At 40.1% G+C, this 24,145-nt stretch overlaps 1 protein-coding gene across 1 annotated transcript; it reads right to left on the reverse strand.

Annotated features, from left to right (window-relative positions):
• Positions 1–20,115: 20,115 nt before the first annotated feature.
• On the reverse strand, positions 20,116–21,968 carry LOC124077020 (G patch domain-containing protein 4-like). The gene has a single exon (XM_046421199.2). The coding sequence runs from the start codon at positions 21,860–21,862 to the stop codon at positions 20,561–20,563; it is 1,302 nt and encodes a 433-aa protein (XP_046277155.1). The 5' UTR covers positions 21,863–21,968; the 3' UTR covers positions 20,116–20,560.
• Positions 21,969–24,145: the final 2,177 nt, after the last annotated feature.

The raw sequence follows: 24,145 nt of genomic DNA on the forward strand, positions 1-24,145 counted from the left end.
TGCTAGGCCACCATTCTGGGTGGAAGAAGGATGGGAACAAAGAGGAACAGAAAGAAAGGAGACACAGAGGCCTTGGCCTTATAGCAAAGGCATTATAAACAGCACAAAATAGTCAATCTAAAATGGTATTAAAATGCACACTGAGTCAATGGAAGAATCCATCATTCCTCCCAAATGTTTTGAACTCATCCAAATTACTAATATCTTAACATTTCCAAGACCATTTCAGTTTATCAGAGCTAAATTAACGCTGCTAGATCATTGTTTCATCTGTGTTTATAGGATTTACTAATTGATTAAAGGCACATTTTTCTCTGTGAAACAGACTCTATTATGGTAACTACATTCTATTGCATTCAACATTAATTATTGTCAGGAAGATAACTAAATACAGAAAATTTTAAAAAATGAAAATACTACAAATAATGGTTGACTATTTCTACCTTAAGATTGTCCTTACACCATTGTGTCCACATACCTTATTTCCTCCTTATGATCAGGAGAATAATCAACTAGCAGAATTTGAGCATTTATTGCTTTTGGTTATTACATTATCATGTGTTCAAAATATTTCACCAATTTTTGCATGTTTTGGATTAGCTTCTAGGACTTGACTACAGAACTTACAAACATGGGCCGTATGGTCTTACATAGTCCCTTGTACCTCTGAGGATCTGTGAACTGATCAGAAACACCAGGGTATACTTGTGCTTTTTACATGAATGACCAAGCCAAAGTCTGTGGGAAAGCCTTCATATTACCACCCTGATTTCCGAGAGAACTGAGGAAACATTATTTTAAAGGATAGAATCTGTGAACTCTGTAGGGTATAGAACTTCAAGACACAAAAATAATCACTAAACTCCCTGCACAGTGTTGAATGACTTTACAACTGAGTTATAAATTCAATTTCTGGTAGTTGAGAGCAACAGGATCTGCCCACAATATGAGGGTCCTTGCATCGATGTTTCCACAAACATATTAGAAGAATTGGATCATTAATTTTGGTAATTTGGTTTCTCCAGCTGAGCACTGGGGATAACCAAAACTTGAGGTTCAACAACATTGAAGACTGGATGAATTAATGTTTGTAAAGTATGTTTTTATGATGAATTTTAACTTTTAGGAAGTTGACTGGAGCCAGTTTTTCTCACAGGTGGGAGATGTCTCTTGAGAAAATACTCAATCTCTCTCTCATATAGTTATGTTTACAATCACATAACACTGTACATAATGACAAAGACACCACCAATCCTCAAATACACAACCTGAAATAAATCTAAGGTGAGCAAACTATTTACAGAACTTGAAACATGCCTATAATTTTACCCACAAAATCAAGTCAACATTTCCTCTATCCTTGTTCCCTTCAGAAACCCAGAATCAGGGGGCTTTTCATAGAGAAGCCAGTAAGGATGCCATACCTGTTTTAGCTGAGTGGAAATTCAACTCAATTTGAAAGGAAATGTTGAGTGAAAATTGAGGCAGCATAAGGAGAAGGAAAGACATGAGAAACTGAGCCTTGGTGTTCTGCTGATGCCAATAAAAGGCAACAATAGATGATCAATTTTTAAAAAGTACTTGAGTCCCATCACTCATAGTACTTGCTTTGAAGCTCAGATAAATGATGTTCTAAAACCCATGAAATACTCCAATATAATATATGCCAAATGGCATATAATAAAACTCTCAAGGATAAACTGTTATGGATTATGATTCAACAGTATTCAAAAGTATATGGCTTAGGGTATAACATTGGGGCATGAAGGAATAAAGACTGCCCCAAATTCTGTCCTCCACAATGTCTCTCAGGTAATTCTGAATTCTGTAAATTTAACCAAAGCTTCCCAAATACAGGGAACATTTATTCCAGGAAAAATGAATTTCAGATCAGTAAGCTTTGTGGCATTTTAACCTGTCCTAGTCTCATCCTCTACTCAAAAATTCTAAGGTTGGCTTAAAAAATTGCAGCCACATTCATAGTATAGACTAAAACAAGTGTCTAATAAAAACCCTGGGTCCCTAGTCTCTACTGGGCTTTTCTGTTAGACAACATCTCACATGCTCTCCCACCCCTCTTCCATATCTAGAATTCACCTATTTCTTATATAGGATTTTCCCCTTCAGAATGTACACATTTTAGTAGGGAATGGATTTAAGATTTAAAATGTAGCCATATTTATCCACTAAGCCTTTCCTATAAGATAAAATAATAGGCAGTGAAAAGTACAGACAATTTTATACTTTAAAGTAACTGTCACAAATCATATATTTTTCCTTTTAGCCTTTCTTTTCTCTGCTATGTGCTTGTATTCATTGTGTGAGGAGGCTTTCTGTGTGAACAGCAATCAACAGTGAGATGGGGCATAATGGGGATCTGGTGCCCCTGCCCAATGCAAGAATTTCAGAGAGTGATTAACAAAGCTAATAATAAAGTTGTCTCTGAGTTTTTATCTGTCAGTGTCCCAGAGTGTGTAGCACACAGAGTTTCAGCACTTCTCAGGGTCATACTTATAATTCCATCACTAGAGTATTTACATTTCTTCTCAACTTTGGAGCAGATGTTGAGAAGTAATCGAGCACTGACCAAGTTTGATTGGTTGTCTGCTCCCACGTATCTTATCATCTGCTTATGAACACAAGCTATTAAAAGGGATCCTAAATAGAGTAAGTTATACTCTATGTATGTATATTCTGTCAAAATACATCCTATTGTCATATATAACTAAAAAAAGAAAAAAATCCTTAAAAAAGGAATTCAACTTGCCCTAAAATGAATTTTTTAGGTCATATTTAAACTATAATAAGCACTCTTCATGGTATGAAAGCAGATACAAACATCCTTATGTGGTAATTAGCTTTTCATGACAAAAATGTCTGACAAGACCATCTTAATAAACAAAAGTTTATTTTTGGTTCATGGTTTCAGAGGTCTCAGCTTATGGTCAGTTGACTCCATTACTCTGGGCCTGAGGTAAGGCAGAACATCATGGTAGGAAGGGCATGGCAGAAGAAAACTGATCAGCTCGTAGCAGCCATGAAGTAGAGAGAAGAGAAGGAAAGAGAGGAGAGAGAGAGAGAGAGATGATCCTAGGAGCATGCCCCTAGTGATGTAACTTCTCTACCCATGCCCACCTGTCTATGATTACCACCCAGTCGTCCATTCAAATTATTAACACATCAAATGGGTGAATCCACTGATGAGGTTACAACTCTCATAATCCAGTCTTCTCACCCATGAACATTGCTGCATTGCTTAACACGTGAGCTTTTGGGGGATATTCCTAGATCCAAACCATAACACCATCATTACTAATTCCTTCCCAATGTCTAGAACAAATAAATAAAATAGCTCATTCATGACCTATAAAACTGCATTCTAAAAACTTCATGACCCATTTATACTGCTTTAGTATAGGTGGTGCCATATTTTCTCTACTGATTACTCAACTGAGGCAATACCTGGGTAGGTGTAAAAGTGTCTTCACACGGAAAGCATTAATGGTCTCCAGCATGAGAAAATGCATGTATTTATATGAATATATACCCTTATTTTTGTTACATTGTATTTTATATACACATATATTTATTTGTAAATGTGTACATACAAAATACATCAGAACTAGAAAACAGATTCACTGTGTCTAGATGGCAAATTGAAGGAGAAGATAAAGGTTTAGAAAATGTATCCTTCTGATTAGAAGCCACTAAAAACAGTGATGAAGAAGCAGCTCAAAATCCTCATTTGGGGAACAATGGAGTGAGCAGTGAATGTTCCTTCCTGTTACCTGGGCTTATCATAGTAAATGCAGACTAAATGGGAACAAAAAGGATAGCTCTTAGAAAAATGACTGTCCCACTGCCAGGGCCATATAATTATTCAATTGAAGTTTCATGGAACATGGATAAAGCAGCACTGAGAATGAACCTCATTGCCATAAATGCATAAAGTAACTATGAAAAAATATTGCAAATAAATAAGGTCTTATTCCAAGAACCTAGAAAGGAGGGCTGGGGGAGTAGCTCGGTGGTAGAGCCCTTGCCTAGCATTCAGAGGCCCCTGGTTTGACCCCTAGCATCACAGAACAAACAGAAAACCTGGCAAGTGAGAAGAAAAATAAACAAAGAGCTATTGTAAAACTGGACATACAGTATGTAAGACTAGAAATCAGTGAGATTGAAAATATACATTCATTCTCTGACAATACCAGTCAAATTCTTGGATCTCTAAAAAGGATCCTTGGTGTGTTGCAAAGCAAAATGGATTACTCATATCAAAAATAAAATGGGTGATAACTACTACAGACATTGCAAACCTTTAAAGAATGACAAAGGAAGCCTATAAGTAACTTCAACTACTTTGACAAACAGACCATTTTCCCCCAGGAGCTTCAATTTTATTTTAAGATTTGTGAGAAAGAGAAATTTCATTAAGAATCATCTCTGTTATTCCAGAAATATGGGAGAAAGGACAGAGAAGAGAAGGGAAGGGAAAAAAAACAGTCCCTGGTGTCTCTCCCAGATAAGGGTAGAGAGGCTCCCATAAAAAATTCCAGGTGGCTCCACATGCCTTATGACTGGAATCTGTGTGGAGAAGTTCTCAGAAGTTTGGACACCTGCCTCCTGCCTTTCTGAGGTGATCTGTCTTTCTGAGATGATAGATATGTTAATTAGCATGGGTTAATCATTCCACACTGTATAGATTTATCTAAATATTACTTTATACCATAAACATATACCGTGATTTTTCAGTTGAAAATTGAAAATGATATTAATAAAATCACATAAAAATTTTTTAAAAAACGTGTATACAATAAAATGCTGTCTTGCTCTACCTACTTGGTTTTGTCTGCGTCTCAGCTGTTCACTTTCATTGAAGCCACTTTGTTTCTGAATCCGGCCATCATGCAGCAACATGGTATGCAGCAACATATTAGCAGAATATGGGTGGCAATCCTAGTCACCTCCTTCTAGCCCTGGCTGCAGTCAGGGTTACAGTCTGCAGGCCCACCGTGGGGTTGCCAGGTGGAGACAGAAGTTTCTTCTGACGATTTGTCCCAGGATGACTTGCTGCTCTCTGCCTCCCACCCACTGCTACTCATCCAGAAGCTGGTTGGGAGGGGTTACAGGGGCATGCTGGGGGCTATTCTGGGAGTGGGGGTTCTTACCTGCAGGCTGAAGTGAGAATGGCAGGCAGGCTGGCCCTTATGCCATCCTTCTGCCCTGATTGCTTGTCCTCTTCAGCCAGTTGAGAGGCTCAGAGGGCAAGGAGGGGAAGATGTGAAGGGCAGGTTCACTGGCATTCCTCTTTGAGTGGGGAGTAAAGGTGGAAGGATTTGTGGGGACTGAGTAAGGCCCCACCATCAGATGTGCAGGCTTAACTTGGAATGTGCAGCTTGCCTCCAGTGTTATCTGGTGCTGCATCAGATATGTAGCCATTGCCTCATCAAATTTTCTGTTTACCAAAGATACCGAGGCATCGTACAGGTCATAACTCTTGACAAACATGATCTTCATTATTATGGGGTTCTGGTGGTTGGGGAATGACTCCTTAGAAAGAATCCATGCATACTTGCCACCCTGGCTCAGCCACAGGTGCCCCATGCTTTGGTCTACAGTGGGCCCCTCCTGGGGTGGATGGTTAGTAATTGACTGATGACGCTTTGCACTTCAGTGGAAGCAGGAGAGGGAATGCTGTACCTTGCATGCAGGATCTGCTCCTTCAGCTGCAAAAAGGTGATCCCATTAAATGGGGGGGGGCACCCTATGACCATGAAGAACAGAACAATACCCAGGCTCCAGATGTCCACTGTGGGGCTGTCATATCCTTCCCACTGGTAGAGTTCTAGGGCACAGTACGGGAGAGTGCCGCAGATTGCATCCAGCTTCTGCTCAGCCATGAACCTGTTGTCCAGTCCGAAGTCAACGATTTTGATGTTTCCTCCAACATCCACTAGGATGTTCTCCAGCTTCAGATCTCTGTGAGCGATGCCCTTCTTGTGGCAGTAGCAAATGGCATATGGGATCTGCCTGAACATTCCTTCTCCTGTATGCCAACGACCTCTGGGATGTGGGCAGTAGCTGTCTCCCACTTGCATGCTCCATCACAAGGTAGATGTTTTCAGTGGTTTCAATAACATGAAATAGTTTGATCACATTTGGGTGTCCCACAGCCTTCATTATAGAAGGTTCAGATATAATAAAGGGGAAATTCTGCTCTACCTTTGGCAAGACTTTTGCGTCCACCTCTGTCTCAGTGAGCATATGGTGATCCCGTTTCACTTGGGCAAAGTATCCCTACCCAGTGTCCCTCAGGACCCTATAATGGCACATGAAGGTATCCTCAAAGGAGGAACTGGCTGAGAGGCCTTGCCACACAGTCATCCCCTCCACTACACTCACTACCCTTACTACACATCGTAAAGAGCAACACCAACTATGGATGCTAGCTAAAAAGAAAAAAGGAAGGAAAAAGAAAAAAAATACCCTAAAATACCCAAAACATATAATATCAAAATAAAAAATCAAGTCCCCCCCAAAAAAACCCCCTCAAACCTAAAAACCAAAATCAAAATAAAAAAAATCAACAACCAAACCACCAAATGAGCTAACTAACTGGGAGTCCTACAGGAAACAACCAACCACGAGCTCTCTGTGCTTAAGTGCCAGGGCCTTATATAGGTGGTGTTTGAAATTCCCTCACACTGGCTCCTTGGTGAGGTCAGAGCAAGAAATGGCCCAGTTACTGCTGGGCCTAACCCACGGTGGTGGTCTCTTTTTTTGGCCTCCAGGATGTTTTCCACTTAAATAGTGTGTATGTGTGTGTGTGTGTGTGTGTTTGCATGCACACACACATGCACATCAGTGGCCTTTTCATTTCAAGTTTGGAAAATTTGTAAACTTTGAGCTTTTAAAGATCACAGTATATTCAATTCATTTTACTCCCAGTTCAGAAGATTGGTGTCAAAAGGATGATAGCACTTCATTCACATCGTGATACTGTGACAACAGGCTTAAGACACTGTAGGACATACTATTATTTATGGGGCTTAGAGGAATGAAGATTTGATCATTATTTCCCATAAGATCCCATCAGATTTTTTATCAGAAACTCTGTAATCCAAGCCAGGTGTGGGGGGGCATATTCCTGTAACCCCAGCAACTCCAGGGGTCAATCTAGAGAATCATAAATTACAAGTTCAAGGCCAGCCTCAGCAACTTATATTTCTAAAAAATGAAAGGGCTGGGGATATATTTGTGGTAGAGGGCCTCTGGGTTCAGTCCTCAGTACCAAAAACAAAATAAACAAAAAACTCCCAACTAACCACTCAAACTGGAACTCAAAATCCAATAGGTTCATATATTCAAAGTGATGGACAAAACCTGTCAGCCAAGAGTCTTCTGGCTAGCCAAAGTGTCCTTCCTGAAGGTGGGAGAAATGGAGGCATTCCAAGAAGCCTCAGTCTCTCTGTGCTTTTGTAACAAAATACCTTAGACTGGGTAATTTACTAGCAACAGAAATCGATTTCTTGTTATTCTGGAGCCTGGCAAGTCCAAGATGGAGGTGCTAGGAGATCAGGATAACTTCTTTTTCTGCCCTCACATGGTAGAATGTACAGAAGGATTAAACTCATTTCATCAAGCCTCTTCCTTCCTTTCTTTCTTTAATCTTGCTTTATGGTTTTGTGTGTAATACTGGCAACTGAACCCAGGTCTCACAGGTGCTAGGTAAGTGCTCTACCACTGACCTACATCCCTAGCTTTTTAATTTTGAGGCAAAGTCTCACTAACTTGCCCAGACTGGCCTCATACTTATGATCCTTCTGCCTCATGTGAGTAGCATGGATTATAAATGTCCATGCCCAGCTTAGTAAGAGTGTGTGTGTGTGTGTGTGTGTGTGTGTGTGTGTGTACACATACATGCGTGCATAGTGCTGGGAACTGGATCTGGCCTTGTGTATACTAAGGGCATACAGCCCATCCAAAAATTTGAAACCCAATGGCCTAACGATTTCCTGAAGACCTCATTTCTCAATACTATTGCAATGAGATTGAAGTTTCAACAGAAATTTTGGAAGGACACACACTTTCAAACCATAGACCAGATAAACAAGAGTCGAGGGAGCTGGTCACCACTAGATGGTCTCTGCACGAAGGGAATCCTTCAGGTTGAACTGAAGGAACTCCAAGCTGGTTAACGACGGAAATATCTCTGGTAAGGGCAAATTCATCACAATTGTAAAAGCTGGTGCTACATTTGTTGTCTATGTAATTGAAGACATTGATGTAACAAAACCCCCAATTATTAAAACTGTTATTGAACACACCATGTATATGCATGTAAACCTGTGACAATAGTAACTGACAGGAAATGGGGTTGAAGCTGTTTATGAGCATTATTTTGTACGTTATTGAAATTTTGCTGCATAGTTCATGCCATAGTGTTAACATTGATGAAATTCCCTAGAAATATATAGAAAGCAAACCCAGAATGAAAGGTATGGGAATTAAAATAGACAGATATTAAAGAACCAAAATGACCACGACTTACTCTATTTGAAATATTATAGATTGAATTTGAATACCTTAAGTATTAAAATATAGAATTTGTAATTTACCACTAGGTAAATTTCTAGGTGTAGTTTTTTCCCCTGGAGTCCCCTATCATGATTTAACTAATTCTAGAAAACCCCCTCAGATCAGCAAAGAGGAACACACCCAAGCTTCTTTTGTAAAGTTATTATTACCATTATACACAAAGCAGACACAACCAGTACACATAAAAATACAGACCAATATCTTTCAGGGTTTGAGACATAAAAATCCATTAAATTTTTATCAAATTGTATTAAAAATGGATAAAGGAAATTTTATAGTATGGCCAGTTGTGGTTTATTGGATGAAAGAAAGCCTGTTTAAATATTTGAAAATAAAACAATGTTATATATTAACAGGTTTAAAAAATCTCATGATCTTATGCAGCTATGCTTAAAATGTCTGACAGAATTCAGCAATCATTCACCATTAAAAGACCAACAAGCTAAGCAACCAGAAAACAAGCAAACCTCTGAGCAAGTTAAAAATAGTGATGAATTTCCTCAACTTGATAAAAATTCATCTGAAAAAACCTACAGCTAATTAAACTTAATGCATTGCTCTTAGGATCATGAATGCATTTGTGCCTTTTTTTTAAGAATTAAAACTTTTGTTTTTATTTTTACAGATCAATAGAAGAATTTTCTAATCAATTTCATTTGATTTTCTATAGTGTTAAGTTTTTATTACTAATAAATGTTTGATTTTTAAAATTCAAACATTATTCAGATACAGTAACAATTGTCCTTTAAAAAGTACAATTCCATGGTTCCCAGAGGTGCACCACTGTCACCATTACCTAGTTCCACAGCATTTTCATTGGTACAGAAAGACCCGTACACATAAGCATCCTTTCTCTTTTTCTCCTTGGGTTTGTGCTGATAAAATTTTAAACTTCCTTTTCATCAATCTTTGACATTGAAAAATGGACACATTTTCAATTCTAACCCTCCTTTTTTAAAACCAAAACTTATTTACTTTGAATTCAAACTCAAACAATTCCAAAGCAATGCACAAAAGCAAATTAATGGTAGTGGACAGTCATCATTCTTTAACTCAGAAAACTAAATTCAGTCTTTCTCCTTCAATTTATTTTTTTTTAAATTTTTATTGTTGGTTGTTCAAAACATTACATAGTTCTTGATATATCATATTTCACACTTTGATTCAAGTGGGTTATGAACTCCCATTTTTACCCCGTATACAGATTGCAGAATCACATCAGTTACACATCCATTGATTTACATATTGCCACATTTGTGCCTTTTTGCAGAGGACATAAATGTCTCCATAGAAAATCCCTTGGCATTTTAAAATAGCAGTAGCAGCAGCAGTAGAAAAATACTCGTATAATCAATAAGTAAGTTAAGTGAATTTCTAGTGTACAAGATAAATATACATAATTTACTAGCTATAAAAATATGGACATTGAAATAAAAACATGACAATTTCAATGCTAGTTACAATCTCACAAAATTATAAATGTGTAGGTATAAATCTTAAAAAAACACAATTTAATTAAAAAAATTACAGCAAGATTTTTTTTAATAACATTTGGAAAGTCACAGATACCTTCCACAGCCCTCCTGCATTACTCAGAAGAACCAGAGAAAGCACAAAAGGAGCTGGTCAGATGATAGGAAGAGGACTTGACGTCCTGGAAGTGGGAAACTCCATCCCTTTCCTGGAGACCTTATTTGGGCATTAGTGGAGAAGTAGCCTGTAGGAGGAGGCTGGACTAGCATGTGTTGGTGTTCCTCATCCATGTTCCTTAGAATAATGCAGAAGAAGGTGACAGTTGAGGATGACATAGGACTTTGCCACAGGGATACTGGGATCAGCCTCAAAGCCTCAGATGCTGTAGCCCTGTTGAAAGGTGCTCATCTGGATTGTTTGGAATAGGTGCCATTAGTGTGCAATGAGGGATGAACAGATTCTTCAAGTTTTCTACCTTTAATGTGCTACATGACTGGACTGTGTCCCCTCTCATGTCCTCCATGGAGGAGTGTGTGTGTAATTTATTCTCAGTGGACCCTCAATGGCTCCAGGACAACTCTGGAATGTACTCTGCAGGTGAAAACACCTTAGGTAGCTATATATTCACCTTCCATAGATCAGGATTCTTAATGGGAGAGAGAAATTGCATAATCATAATACTGAAAATCATAATACTGAAAATCCAGTATTTGGGAATCAGACCATGTATTATGAACAGAGACAAAGTGACCTGAAGAACTGCAGAAACAAGCGAGGCTCTCAAGTCTCTGTGCCATGGGGAGGCTTGTGTCCTTTGACCAGCAGGGGGCACCATGGGAGTGTCCTGTGGTCCCTACACAGCTGTAAGGAACATTCAGTCAAAGGAGCCCTCACCTCAGGCCCTGTGCTCACTGATTGGAACCCAGGTGTGTCCACTCTGGTCTGTTAGTGTCCATTGTGTAAGAATTTTTGTCTTACCTCAACAGGTGCTTCCTCCCAGGACTCTCCCGAGAGGGGAAAGTAAACCTTCTTCCTGCTCAGTCTGCAGTATAAACTGAGCTCCAACACCAGAGCTCAGGGTGTAGCTGGGGCATTCATGCTAGAAACATATTTTCATAAACAGCAGCTCTTCCTCCAGCAGAGTGATGGTGATGGTGGGGAAGAGGACCTGGCCTGTGAGGATCAGGAGGCTGTGTTCACCACGGTCCAGATTCCCTGCTTTCTACTGCTTCTCTCTCTCTCCTCCAGGGAGGAACAAGTTTCCAGGCTGCTTGAAAGCCAACCAGCTTGTATCAGCCATTGTTTCCTGTGCTGGGGAAATTTTACCTTTTCCCCTACCTGGTCACCCATGCATGTCTGTGTGTGCAGATTCTCTCTCCCAGTCTCTGATGACTCAACTGCCTCTCTCTGTATCTTCCAGAGTATCTGTGATATTCATCAATACCCTGAGCAGTGGGATCAGTGATAAATATGCACTTGAGCATGTCTATCAGTGATGGATACAGGTTCCAGTGGAACTCTGCTTCCAGTGGAGTCTTCCTCTGTATCCCCTGAACTCCATACATACTCTGATCAAAGTATCAGAGCTCTATGGTCCCCAGACACTTTTCTAAATCAAAAGATGCCTTGGACAGTGAAGGTTATGCTCATCTCTGCGCTCCAACCTAGGGTGGAGGCCTATTGTTACTGCGTAATCTGGCACAACAGTATTCCTCATGGGGACACAGATGGCGAAATGATACAAAATCCTTACTCTGTTCAGACTACTGAAACATGACTCTAATTTAACTTGCATATACGACTATACATGGAAACAGCTTCTGGGTCACAAGGGTTGTCCTCCCAATTTTGCAACAATATTTCCAATTTTGTTTGTTTTCTGAAGTCACACATACACTAAAAGCAAACAAAACAAAACTCATGATACCAAAGAAAGTCCCTGGTGATCCATATAGTGAGCTGGTTTTCCAATCTGACCCTGCAAGCTGAGTCATGGACCATCAACCTTCCAGGAGAGAGAGACTCTGTTGCTTCCTGGAACTCCAGGTTCTTCTGCCATATTCAATGTACTAATCCCTCCACTCTCCACTGGCTATCAGGAACTGGGAGATGGGGATGAGGTGTAATTATTTGATATGTAAGAGGTTATTTTGTGGGGGGTGGATTATAAAAGAATTCACTATTATCTTTCTGGGCAAATCTCCAATGTGGGCTCCTCAGGAACTGATGGTGACAGTGAAATTCTGATGAAGAAATTTAGGCCCAGTATTCTGGAAGGTGTGGCTCTGACTTGGTCCAGAGCTGGCGTAAAATAGAAGCAAGAGAGAAACAGCCGGGGGAGGTCCAGGGAGAGCAATTATATCAACAGGCTCAACTTCCTGCCACGTGGGCTTCTTCTAGAGACATGTTTAGGGAAGATGAGTTCCCAAGATTATATAAAATAAGGAAATGGATGTTGGTAAGTGGTGATCTTTCAAGGAAATCAGAGGACAGGTGTGGAGTAGATATGGTAAATAGAGTGCAATATAACAGACTCCACGCTGAGGGAGGATTATAGGGCTGAGGTTAAGAGAAGATGATGTGGCAGAAGCTGGGGCCTGGGGCAGCAGAGGCCTGGGGTTGTGTCTAAGGGTCTTGGGAAAAACTGCACAGCAGTCATGTCAGTCCTGTCTCTAGTACTCTCTGTCCCAGCCTCTGTCCCTCTGAGTTTCTGGGAGTGTCTAGGTCACACCCTTCTCCATGTTCTCTTTCCCAGCAACAGCTCAGAGGGGCAGGTTCATACTGTGTTCAGAGAGATCATGCAAAGCCCAGTGGAGAACAGTTTTGCAAGAAGTACTGTCTCTGCACAGGGTGTGGAGGGTGGTGAGGAGGGTTGGGGCTTTGGGGCTCCACTAGGAGGGCTCAGGCCACTGGTGTTCCTCCAGCCTGGACTCCTTTCACCTTCCTCTCTTCACTATAGCTCTGCCAGGGGTGTGACTTGGAGCTGAGATTCCTGCATAGCAGGGGGTCTTCAATTCTAGGCATTGGCCCCAAACTGTTTTCTTCCGAACTTTTTTTTTTTTAACTTGGAGCATAATAATTATGCAGAATGTTGAGTTTTATTGTGACCTCTACATACATGCACAAAACATAATTTGATCAATTCGAACCCCCAGTACTTGCTTTCAACTGCTCCCTCCCCTTAAACCCCTTCCTCCATGTTATAATCTCTCTTATATTTTCATGAGATCCACTTACCCCCTTCTTTCTCCTAGCTTCCACATATGAGGGAAACACATGACCCTTGACTTTGAATCTGGCTTGTTTTCTTAACTTGATGCTCTTCACTCCTAATTTTCCTGCAAATGACATTATTTTGTTGTTCTTGATGGCTGAATATATACACACACACACACACACACATATAAGAATATATCACAGTGAATCTTACTATTGTGCACATCTACAAGACTGGAGTCCTAATTAGAATACTAATTAGATGTAATTTCACACTTGTATAATTATATCAAAATGGATTCTACTCTCATGTATAACTAAAAAATACCAATAAAAATACTCCATTGTGTATATGTAACAGTTTTCTTATTCATTTATTTGTTGATGAATTTCTAGGCTGGTTACATGACTTGGCTACTGTGAATTGTGCTACTATAAACACAGGTATGCATGTATCTCTAAACTATGCTGACCACAGTTCTTTGGGGTAAATATCAAAGAGTAGATGCAGCAGCTGGTTCATGTGATGGTACCATTCCTTGTCTTTTGAGAAGCATTCACACTGATTTCTATAGTGGCTATACTAATTTGTCTTCTTTCCTGCACATCCTCATCAGCATTTATTATTAGTATTATTGAATTCAAATGAAACTTCAGTGTAGTTTTGATTTGTTTTACCCTAGAGATTTTTTTTTAAAGAGAGAGAGAGAGAGAGAATTTTAATATTTATTTTTTCGGCAGACACAACATCTTTGTTTGTATGTGGTGCTGAGGATCGAACCCGGGCCTCTCGCATGCCAGGCGAGCGCGCTACCGCTTGAGCCACATCTCCAGCCTCTACCCTAGAGATTTTGAACAATTTTCCATTGGCTACTTGTACTATGTCTTTTGAGATGATTGTTTAGTTCATTTGCACATTTACTGACTAGGTTATTGTTGTTTGGTGTTGAATTTTTTTAGTTCTTTATATATTCTAGACATTAATTCTCTGTTGCTGACAGAGATTCTCTCCCATTCTGTAGTTTCTCTCTTTGTTGTTTCCTTGGCTGTGCAGAAGCTTTGGAATTTGATGCTATCCCATTTATTGATTCTTGAGAAGCAGTTGCTGCCTAAGCCCATATGTTCTCTTCTAGCAGTTGTGAAGATTATTTTAAAATCTTAATCCTAGGTCTTTGATCCATTTTGAGTTGATTGTTGTGAAGGTTAAGAGATAGGGATCTAGTTGTAATCTGTATATATGGAATATCCAGTTTTCCAAATACCATTTGCTTAAAAAACCTGTCTTCAACATAAAGTTTTGGCACCTTTGTCAAGAATCAGATCACTGTAACAGTGTAGGTTTGTCTCTGTGCCTTCTATTTCATTCCATTAAAAAGACAGCCCTATTTAAAAATATATATATATTTTAGTTGTAGTTGGACACAATACCTTTGTTTTATTTATTTTTATGTGGTGCTGAGGATTGAACTCAGGACCTCTCACATGCTAGGTAAGTGCTCTACTGCTGAGCCACAACCCCAGCCCCTAAAAATACAGCCTTTTAAATAAATGGTGTTGGGAAAACTGGAGATGCATATAAAAAGATTAAAATTAGATCACAATCTTTCACCCTTCAAGACTCAAAATATATCAAAGACTTCTGATTCAAATCAATAATTGTGTGTCTTCATCTCTGTCTTCTATTCCATTCCAATGGTTTCAAATGAGTCAGATAGCTGATTCATTTGTAAGCCAATGCCAAACCGTGAAGTCTGGGCTTTTGATGCCTTCAGCTTTACTAATTTTGCTCAGAATATTTTATTTTATTTTATTTTTTTTTTAGCATTAGCATTCCTTTTTATTGTCAACGAGAAAGAGAAATAAGTATTCTTATACATTGTTCATGAGAATTAGTACAGTCATTTTGAGGGCATTTTGATATCTATCACATTTCGATATCTGTCACAATTCAGAATGTGCCAACAATTCAATCTCTAGGAATTTATACTTTTATTTATTTATTTTTTTTATTTTTTATTTTTTTTTAATTGGTTGTTCAAAACATTATAAAGCTCTTGACATATCATATTTCATACATTAGATTCAAGTTGGTTATGAACTCCCAATTTTACCCCAAATACAGATTGCAGAATCACATCGGTTACACATCCACATTTTTACATAATGCCCTATTAGTAACTGTTGTATTCTGCTACCTTTCTTATCCTCTACCATCCCCCCTCCCTCCCCTCCTATCTTCTCTCTCTACCCCATCCACTGTAATTCATATCTCTCCTTGTTTATTTTCCCATTCCCCTCACAACCTCTTATATGTAATTTTGTATAACAATGAGGGTCTCCCTCCATTACCATGCAATTTCCCTTTTCTCTCCCTTTCCATCCCACCTCATGTATCTGTTTAATGTTAATCTTTTCTTCCTGCTCTTCCTCCCTGCTCTGTTCTTAGTTGCTCTCATTATATCAAAGAAGACATTTGGTATTTGTTTTTTAGGGATTGGCTAGCTTCACTAAGCATAATCTGCTCTAGTGCCATCCATTTCCCTGCAAATTCTATGATTTTGTCATTTTTTAGTGCTGCGTAATACTCCATGGTGTATAAATGCCACATTTCTTTTTTATCCATTCATCTATTGAAGGGCATCTGGGTTGGTTCCACAGTCTAGCAATTGTGAATTGTGCTGCTATGAACATTGATGTAGCAGTATCCCTGTAGTATGCTCTTTTAAGGTCTTCAGGGAAAAGTCCAAGAAGGGCAATAGCTGGGTCAAATGGTGGTTCCATTCCCAGCTTTCCCAGGAATCTCTATACTGCTTTCCAGATTGGCCACACCAGTTTGCAGTCCCACCAGCAATGTACAAGAGTACCCTTTTCCCCACATCCTCTCCAGCACTTGTTGTTGTTTGACTTCATAATGGCTGCCAATCTTACTGGAGTGAGATGGTATCTTAGGGTGGTTTTGATTTGCATTTCTCTGACTGCTAGAGATGGTGAGCATTTTTTCATGTACTTGTTGATTGATTGTATGTCCTCCTCTGAGAAGTGTCTGTTCAGGTCTTTGGCCCATTTGTTGATTGGGTTATTTGTTTTCTTATTGTTTAATTTTTTGAGTTCTTTGTATACTCTGGATATTAGGGCTCTATCTGAAGTGTGAGGAGTAAAAATTTGTTCCCATGATGTAGGCTCCCTATTTACCTCTTTTATTGTTTCTCTTGCTGAGAGAAAACTTTTCAGTTTAAGTAAGTCCCATTTATTGATTTTTGTTATCAAATTTTGTGCTATGGGTGTCCTATTAAGGAATTTGGAGCCCGACCCTACAATATGTAGATCGGAGCCAACTGTTTCTTCTATCAGACGCAGAGTCTCTGATTTGATATCTAGCTCCTTGATCCACTTTGAGTTAACTTTTGTGCATGGCGAGAGGAGGGGATTCAGTTTCATTTTGTTGTATATGGATTTCCAGTTTTCCCAGCACCATTTGTTGAAGATGCTATCCTTCCTCCATTGCATGCTTTTAGCTCCTTTATCAAATATAAGATAGTTGTAGCTTTGTGGATTAGTCTCTGTGTCCTCTATTCTGTACCATTGGTCCACCCGCCTGTTTTGGTACCAGTACCATGGTGTTTTTGTTACTATTGCTCTGTAATATAGTTTTAAGTCTGGTATCACTATACCGCCTGATTCGCACTTCCTGCTTAGAATTGCTTTTGCTATTCTGGGTCTTTTATTTTTCCATATGAATTTCATGATTGCTTTATCCATTTCTACAAGAAATGCCGTTGGGATTTTGATTGGCATTGCATTAAACCTATAGAGAACTTTTGGTAATATCGCCATTTTGATGATGTTAGTTCTGCCTATCCATGAACAGGGTATATTTTTCCATCTTCTAAGATCTTCTTCTACTTCTCTTTTTAGGGTTTTGTAGTTTTCATTATATAAATCTTTCACCTCTTTTGTTAGGTTGATTCCCAAGTATTTTATTTTTTTTGAGGATATTGTGAATGGAGTGTTTTTCCTCATTTCCGTTTCAGAAGTTTTGTCGCTGATATACAGAAATGCCTTTGATTTATGCGTGTTGATTTTATATCCTGCCACTTCGCTGAATTCATTTATTAGTTCTAGTTTTTTTGTAGACCCTTTTGGGTCTTCTAGGTATAGAATCATGTCATCTGCAAATAGTGATAATTTAAGTTCTCCCTTTCCTATTTTTATGCCTTTAATTTCTTTCGTCTGTCTAATTGCTCTGGCCAGTGTTTCGAGAACTATATTGAATACAAGTGGTGATAGAGGGCATCCCTGTCTTGTTCCAGATTTTAGGGGGAATGCCTTCAATTTTTCTCCATTGAGAATGATGCTAGCCTGAGGCTTAGCATAGATAGCTTTTACAATGTCGAGGTAAGTTCCTGTTATCCCTAGTTTTTCTAATGTTTTGAACATAAAGGGATGCTGTACTTTGTCGAATGCTTTTTATGCGTCTATTGAGATGATCATATGGTTCTTATCTTTAAGTCTATTGATGTGGTGAATAACATTTATTGATTTCCGTATATTGAACCATCCTTGCATCCCAGGGATGAATCCTACTTGATCATGGTGCACAATTTTTTTGATGTGCCTTTGTATCCGATTCGCCAGAATTTTATTGAGGATTTTTGCATCTAGGTTCATCAGAGATATTGGTCTGTAGTTTTCTTTCTTTGAGGTGTCTTTGTCTGGTTTCGGAATCAGGGTGATGTTGGCCTCATAGAATGAATTTGGCAGAGCTCCTTCTTTTTCTATTTCCTGAAATAACTTGAAAAGTATTGGTATTAATTCTTCCTTAAAGGTTTTGTAAAACTCCACTGTATACCCATCCGGTCCTGGGCTTTTCTTGGTTGGAAGTCTTTTGATTGCTTCTTCTGTTTCATCTATTGTTATTGGTCTGTTTAAGTTGTGAGTATCCTCCTGACTGAGTCTGGGCAAATCATATGACTTAAGGAATTTATCGATGTCTTCACTATCTTCTATTTTATTGGAATATAGGTTTTCAAAATAATTTCTAATTGTCTTCTGTATTTCTGTAGTGTCTGTTGTGATATTGCATTTTTCATCCCGTATGTTAGTGATTTGAGTTCTCTCTCTCTTCTTCTCTTCGTTACCATGGCTAAAGGTCTGTCGATCTTATTTATTTTTTCAAAGAACCAACTTTTAGTTTTGTTAATTTTTTCAATAGTTTCTTTTGTTTCAATTTCGTTGATTTCTGCTCTGATTTTAATTATTTCTTGCCTTCTGCTACATTTGCTGTTGTTTTGCTCTTCCTTTTCTAGGGCTTTGAGATGAAGTGTGAGCTCATTTATTTGTTGGTTTTTCCTTTTTTTGAGGAATGACCTCCAAGCGATGAATTTCCCTCTTAAAACTGCTTTCATTGTGTCCCATAGATTCCGATATGTTGTGTCTGTATTTTCATTTATCTCTAAGAATTTTTTGATTTCCTCCTTTATGTCTTCTGTAACCCATTGATCATTCAGTAACATATTGTTCATTTTCCATGTGATGTAGGATTTTTCCTTCCTTCTTTTACCATTGATTTCCAGTTTCATTCCATTATGATCAGATAAAATGCATGGTATTATCTCCACCCCTGTATATTTACTGAGGGTTGCCCTATGGCATAATATATGGTCTATTTTTGAGGAGGATCCATGTGCTGCTGAGAAAAAAGTATATCCACTTGATGATGGTTGATATATTCTATATATGTCAGTTAAGTCTAGGTTGTTGATTGTGATATTGAGTTCTATAGTTTCTTTATTCAGCTTTTGTTTGGAGGATCTGTCCAATTGTGAGAGAGGTGTGTTGAAGTCACCCATAATTATTGTGTTGTGGTCTATTTGATTCTTGAACTTGAGGAGAATTTGTTTTATGAACATCGCAGCACCATTATTTGGTGCATAAATATTGATAATTGTTATGTCTTGTTGGTGAATGGTTCCTTTTTAACAGTATATAATGTCCTTCCTTATCCCTTTTGATTAATTTAGTCTTGAAGTCAATTTTATTTGATATGAGGATGGCCACCCCTGCTTGTTTACGAGGACCGTGTGCGTGGTATATTTTTTCCCAACCTTTCACCTTCAGCCTGTGTATGTCTTTTCCAATCAGATGTGTCTCCTGGAGGCAGCATATTGTTGGATTTGTTTTTTTAATCCATGTTACCAGCCTATGTCGCTTTATTGGAGAGTTTAAGCCATTAATGTTTAGAGTTACTATTGATATATGGTTTGTACTTCCAGCCATGTTTGATTATTTATCTTCTTCTTTTTTTTTTTTTTAATTTAGTTTGTTTCTCCATGGTTAGCTTTCCCCCCGCCCTCTGTCTTTATAGAGGCACTTCCCACTGATGGTTTTGGTTATTGTTTTTCATTTCTTCCTCTTGTAGTGTTTTGCTCAAGATGCTTTGCAATGCTGGTTTTCTGGCTGCAAATTCTTTTAGCTTTTGTTTATCATGAAAGATTTTTATTTCGTTATCGTACCTGAAGCTTAATTTTGCTGGATACAGAATTCTTGGTTGGCATCCATTGTCTTTCAGTGTTTGAAATACGTTGTTCCAGGATCTTCTCGCTTTCAGTGTCTGTGATGAAAAATCCGTTGTTAACCTTATTGGTTTACCCCTGAATGTAATCTGCCTCCTTTCTCTTGTAGCTTTTAGTATTTTCTCTTTGTTCTGTATATTGGATATCTTCATAACAATGTGTCTTGGCGTTGGTCTACTGTGATTTTGTGTGCTCGGTGTCCTGTATGCATCTACAATTTGTATATCCGTTTACTTTTTTTTTTTTTTTTGGGAGCTCAAGTTCATATTTATTTATAGTCAATTGGTATAGTGTTAGAAACAAGCAACCTATGAGCTGAATATAGCCCATAACCCCAAATTTGTGTTTTTCTTAGCCTTCATGATATTTAAAAGCCAAGACCTTTCCTATAAGTCTGCATTTTGGCGTATTTTGGTAGGGATGCGCCTGTCTATATTCCTGTTCCCACTGCCCCTGTCTACCTTGTTCCTTAGCTGCCTGGCTCCAGGAGGCACTTGAGTTCATGTCTCTGGGTTGGAGGCTGCAGGGAGAGTAGGAGAGACCATGTCCACTCCCTTGACTAAGACGCAGCACTTGTCTCCAGCAGGAGACTGTTGTCCCTGAGCTCAGTTTCCTCTTTGGGAGGGGTTCCTCCTGTAGGATGCTGACCATGGTCTCGGAGGCTACAACTGAAAAGGAACTGACTCCAGCTTGAGAGGCCTTCAGTCTCTCTTCTTCTGTTTCTTCTTTGTGGTGCTCTGGTCAGTGCTGACTCGCCTTCTCTCCTCCCTGAGTTGTTGCCGCCTCCTCTTCTTACCTCTGTTCTCTATTTCCTCAGTCCTGTCATTGTCACCCTCACAGCTTACCTCCGAGACCTCCTCCTCTTTCCTGCACTGCTGTCTCTTCTTCTTGCTTCTGTTACCGCAGGGCGAGCTTCCTGCTTCCCTGGCTGCACCCTCGGGAGCAGTCTCCTCCCCATCCCCATCAGCCACGCTCAAGTCCTCCTCATGCCACTGCTGCTTTTTCTTTTTCTTGTCTCTGCGGCAGGGGCCCCTGTGCGCTCTGCTCGTCACCTCCTTTCTCCCGACACCACTTGCAGGATCCTTCCCTCTTCCTTCTCCACCCAACACCCCCGTCTCTTCCTCTCCCTCCTCCCCTTCACGGTGCTGCCTCCTCTTCTTCTTCCTTTTCTTAAGAGACTGACGGGCTTGCTCTCTGCTCCCGGGTTCTTCGAGCCCACTGGGCCCCGCGGCCTCGTCCTCTCCACTCCCTCTCTCATCTGAGACCTCTTCTTCTTGATGTCGTCTTTTCTTCTTTTTGCTTTTCCTGGTGCTGTGCTCAGTGTGTTCTGGGTGCTCCTCATCCACACTCTGCTCAGTTGCTCTAGGCTCTTTCTGTTTCCTTTTCTTTTTGTGGGGGTTGGGAGGCTGGCTTTCAGACTGTGGCTGAGAGGCCTCAGAGACCTGGCCTTTAAGATGAGCCAGGAAGGCCTGCTCCTGGGCCTCTAGCCGAGCAAGCTTGGCCTTCATTGTGATCCCAAGACGCGCAGCCTTGTGTGCTGTTCGCCCCTCGCAGGCCTGGAGCAGCATCTCATCAGTCAGGATCTTTGGGGGTCTGGGCCCCTGGCTGTCGTCATCACTGCTGCTCTCCAAGTTTCTGTCTGGCTTCTCTCCACCTGAAGTCAGCATGGCTGTCTTCACAAACTTCTGATACAGCATGTTAGGCTTGGGACGATTATGAGTGGTCTCCTTGGAAAGGCGTCTTATCTGCACTCCGTCCTGCCCAGTTTCTACTACCAAGTTGGCTGCAGTCTTGTTGAAAAGCTCATTCCACCAGTGGTTTGTGAACTCCTTGGCAGGATCATGTCCCACCCCATGAGTATCTTGCTTCAGAGTCACCTTGATGGCCTGGGTGATGCCATTTTCCTTCCGGCCTAGTCCTTTGCCTTGAGTCCATCCATGCTTTAGCAGCTGCTCCTCAGCAAACTTCATCCCACGACTCTTGACCTCTGGGGTGATGCTCATGGTGGGCAAAGAGGCTTGGCTTTCACCAGAGGAGGAGAAATGACATCATCCCGCCTCGAGAGGTGCTCTCCGCAGAAACATGTGCCACGCCTGACTCGGGCGCCGCCATTTTTCTCCGTTTACTTTTTTATTTCTGGAAAGTTTTCTGTAATTATTTCTTTCAGCAGGTTACTCATTCCCTTGGTTTGAATCTCTGTACCTTCTTCTATCCCGATGACTTGTAGGTTTGGTTTCTTTATGTTATCCCATATCTCTTGGATGTTTTTCTCGTGGTTTTTAACCAGCCTTTCTGAGTTGGCTAGGCTCTTTTCAAGATGATATATTTTGTCTTCATTATCTGATGTTCTGGATTCTACTTGCTCCACTCTGTTGGTGATACTCTCAATTGAGTTTTTAATTTGGTTTATCGTTTCCTTCATTTCTAGAATTATTGTTTGTTTTTTTTTATAATCTCAATCTCCTGTTAAAGATGCTTAACTTCTTCTTTTATCTGTCTATGTAATTCATTTTCAAAGTGTTCTTTCACTGTTTGGATTTGCTGTCTCGTATCTTCTTTAAGGTTCCATTCCATTTGTCTAAGGTATTCCTTGAGTTCTTTATATGACCATTTTTCTGCTGACTCTAGGTCCTCCTGAATATTTAGGCTGTCCTTCATTGTTTGTACTCCTTTTCTTCCTTGCTTTTTTATGCTGCTCATGTTACTTCTTGTTCTGTTTGACTGCTGAGTTACTGTTTACTCTTATAGATTTATTTGATGCTTTAGAGGAAAGATATTAGAAGGGAAGGGAAGAAGTCACTAAAGAGAATGAGAGTAGGCAGGTAGAATTCAAGGAAGGGGGAATAAGAAAATTGAAAAGAAATGAAAAGACAAAAGAAACAAGAATAACAAAGATTAGATAATAAAGAAAGATAAGACAAAAAAAATTTTTAACAAAAATAATAGTGATAATAAAAAATGAAAATTAAAATTAAAAAAAATAATAATAATAAAATAAAAAAATTAAAAAAAAATAGAAACATTGAAAAAAAGTTAAAGAACAACAACAAATAAAAATTGAAAATGAAAGAAAAAGAAGAAAAAAAAAGAAAAAGAAAAGAAAAAAAAATGATAATAATAATAATAATAAATGCAGTCCTAGAGTTCTATTAACTTCTCTTCCAGTAGGTGGAGCTGTGCCCACTGGGCCAAGCTTCTCCTCTCAATAGGTGGGAACCATTCACTGTGCAGCAGCTCTTTCTCCTAGACTGGGCGGGTCTCCAATCCTGAGTGTCTAGGGCCTTGTCTTGTGTTTCCTCAAGCCAGGCTGTGCTCACCTGTGGCGCTCACCACAATACTGGCTACACGCCAGGTCTGCTGCTCCTGGGAGCCCTGTTTTCATGAACACCTGGGCTCACTCTCCCTGTTTGCCTCCCTCAGACCCTAAGTTTGTAGAGCTTGGGGCTGAGATCCCCCAGCGAATTTGCTTGCCCTCCTATAGCCATGCCCCCGGTAGCTGGTGCAAGAGACCTCAGTTGTCAGCACTGGTGGGAGCAGTAGCCGGGAGTTCCGCGCCGCGAGTCCCGCGCCACTCCTGATTCCCTCGGTCTGGTTATTGCGTTCACAGGAGAGCTGGGAGTGGCCCTTAAGTTTTCCCTGCTGTGTGGAGAGAGATGACTAGGGGATTACACACCTGTCGCGCTGGTTTCAATGCAGTTATCTCCTCCACCCGTGACGCCATTTCTCTGCCATGGTGGTATCCCATGCAAATGGTGACCGTTTGTTCCCTTTGCCGGGTGACCAATGCAACTGGTGGGTCCTGACTGTCTCTCCCAATCCCCGTTTCAGTCCTGTGGCCACTGCCTATGAAGGCTCGGTTGGCTTTTACCTCTGTAAGTTCCTAAGGGCCGGCCAATTATTTCAGCGGGATCGTTAGTGCTGAGTCATACGAAGCAGGCGAACCGGAGCTTAATTGCCTCCGATTCGGGCTCTGTGTGTGTGTTCTGAGGGGGCCCAGCCTGTACACCCCAGATCCACGTCAGCTCAGCATTGCCTAGTGATCCTGAGCAAACAGCATTTAGACAGTTTACGGTTCCCTATGCCCGCGCAGTTGAAGATGTCAGAGACTTGATCTCTCTGCGCCTGCCACCATGTTACATCTCCTCAATGATATTCATGTTGCCCTTACAGCTTCCTGGTATAAGCAAGTTCTTGGGATTATACAAACTGCTGCTTCTGTTTCCAGTCCAGATTTCTAGAAATGAAACCCTGCCGCCGTCGCCTCCATCTCTGGGCTGCGCTCACGA

This window comes from Marmota monax, unplaced genomic scaffold (assembly GCF_021218885.2).
Source record: "Marmota monax isolate L192 unplaced genomic scaffold, Marmota_monax_Labrador192_F-V1.1 WCK01_AAM20220418_F8-fsc00157, whole genome shotgun sequence".
NCBI classification, from domain to species: domain Eukaryota; kingdom Metazoa; phylum Chordata; class Mammalia; order Rodentia; family Sciuridae; genus Marmota; species Marmota monax.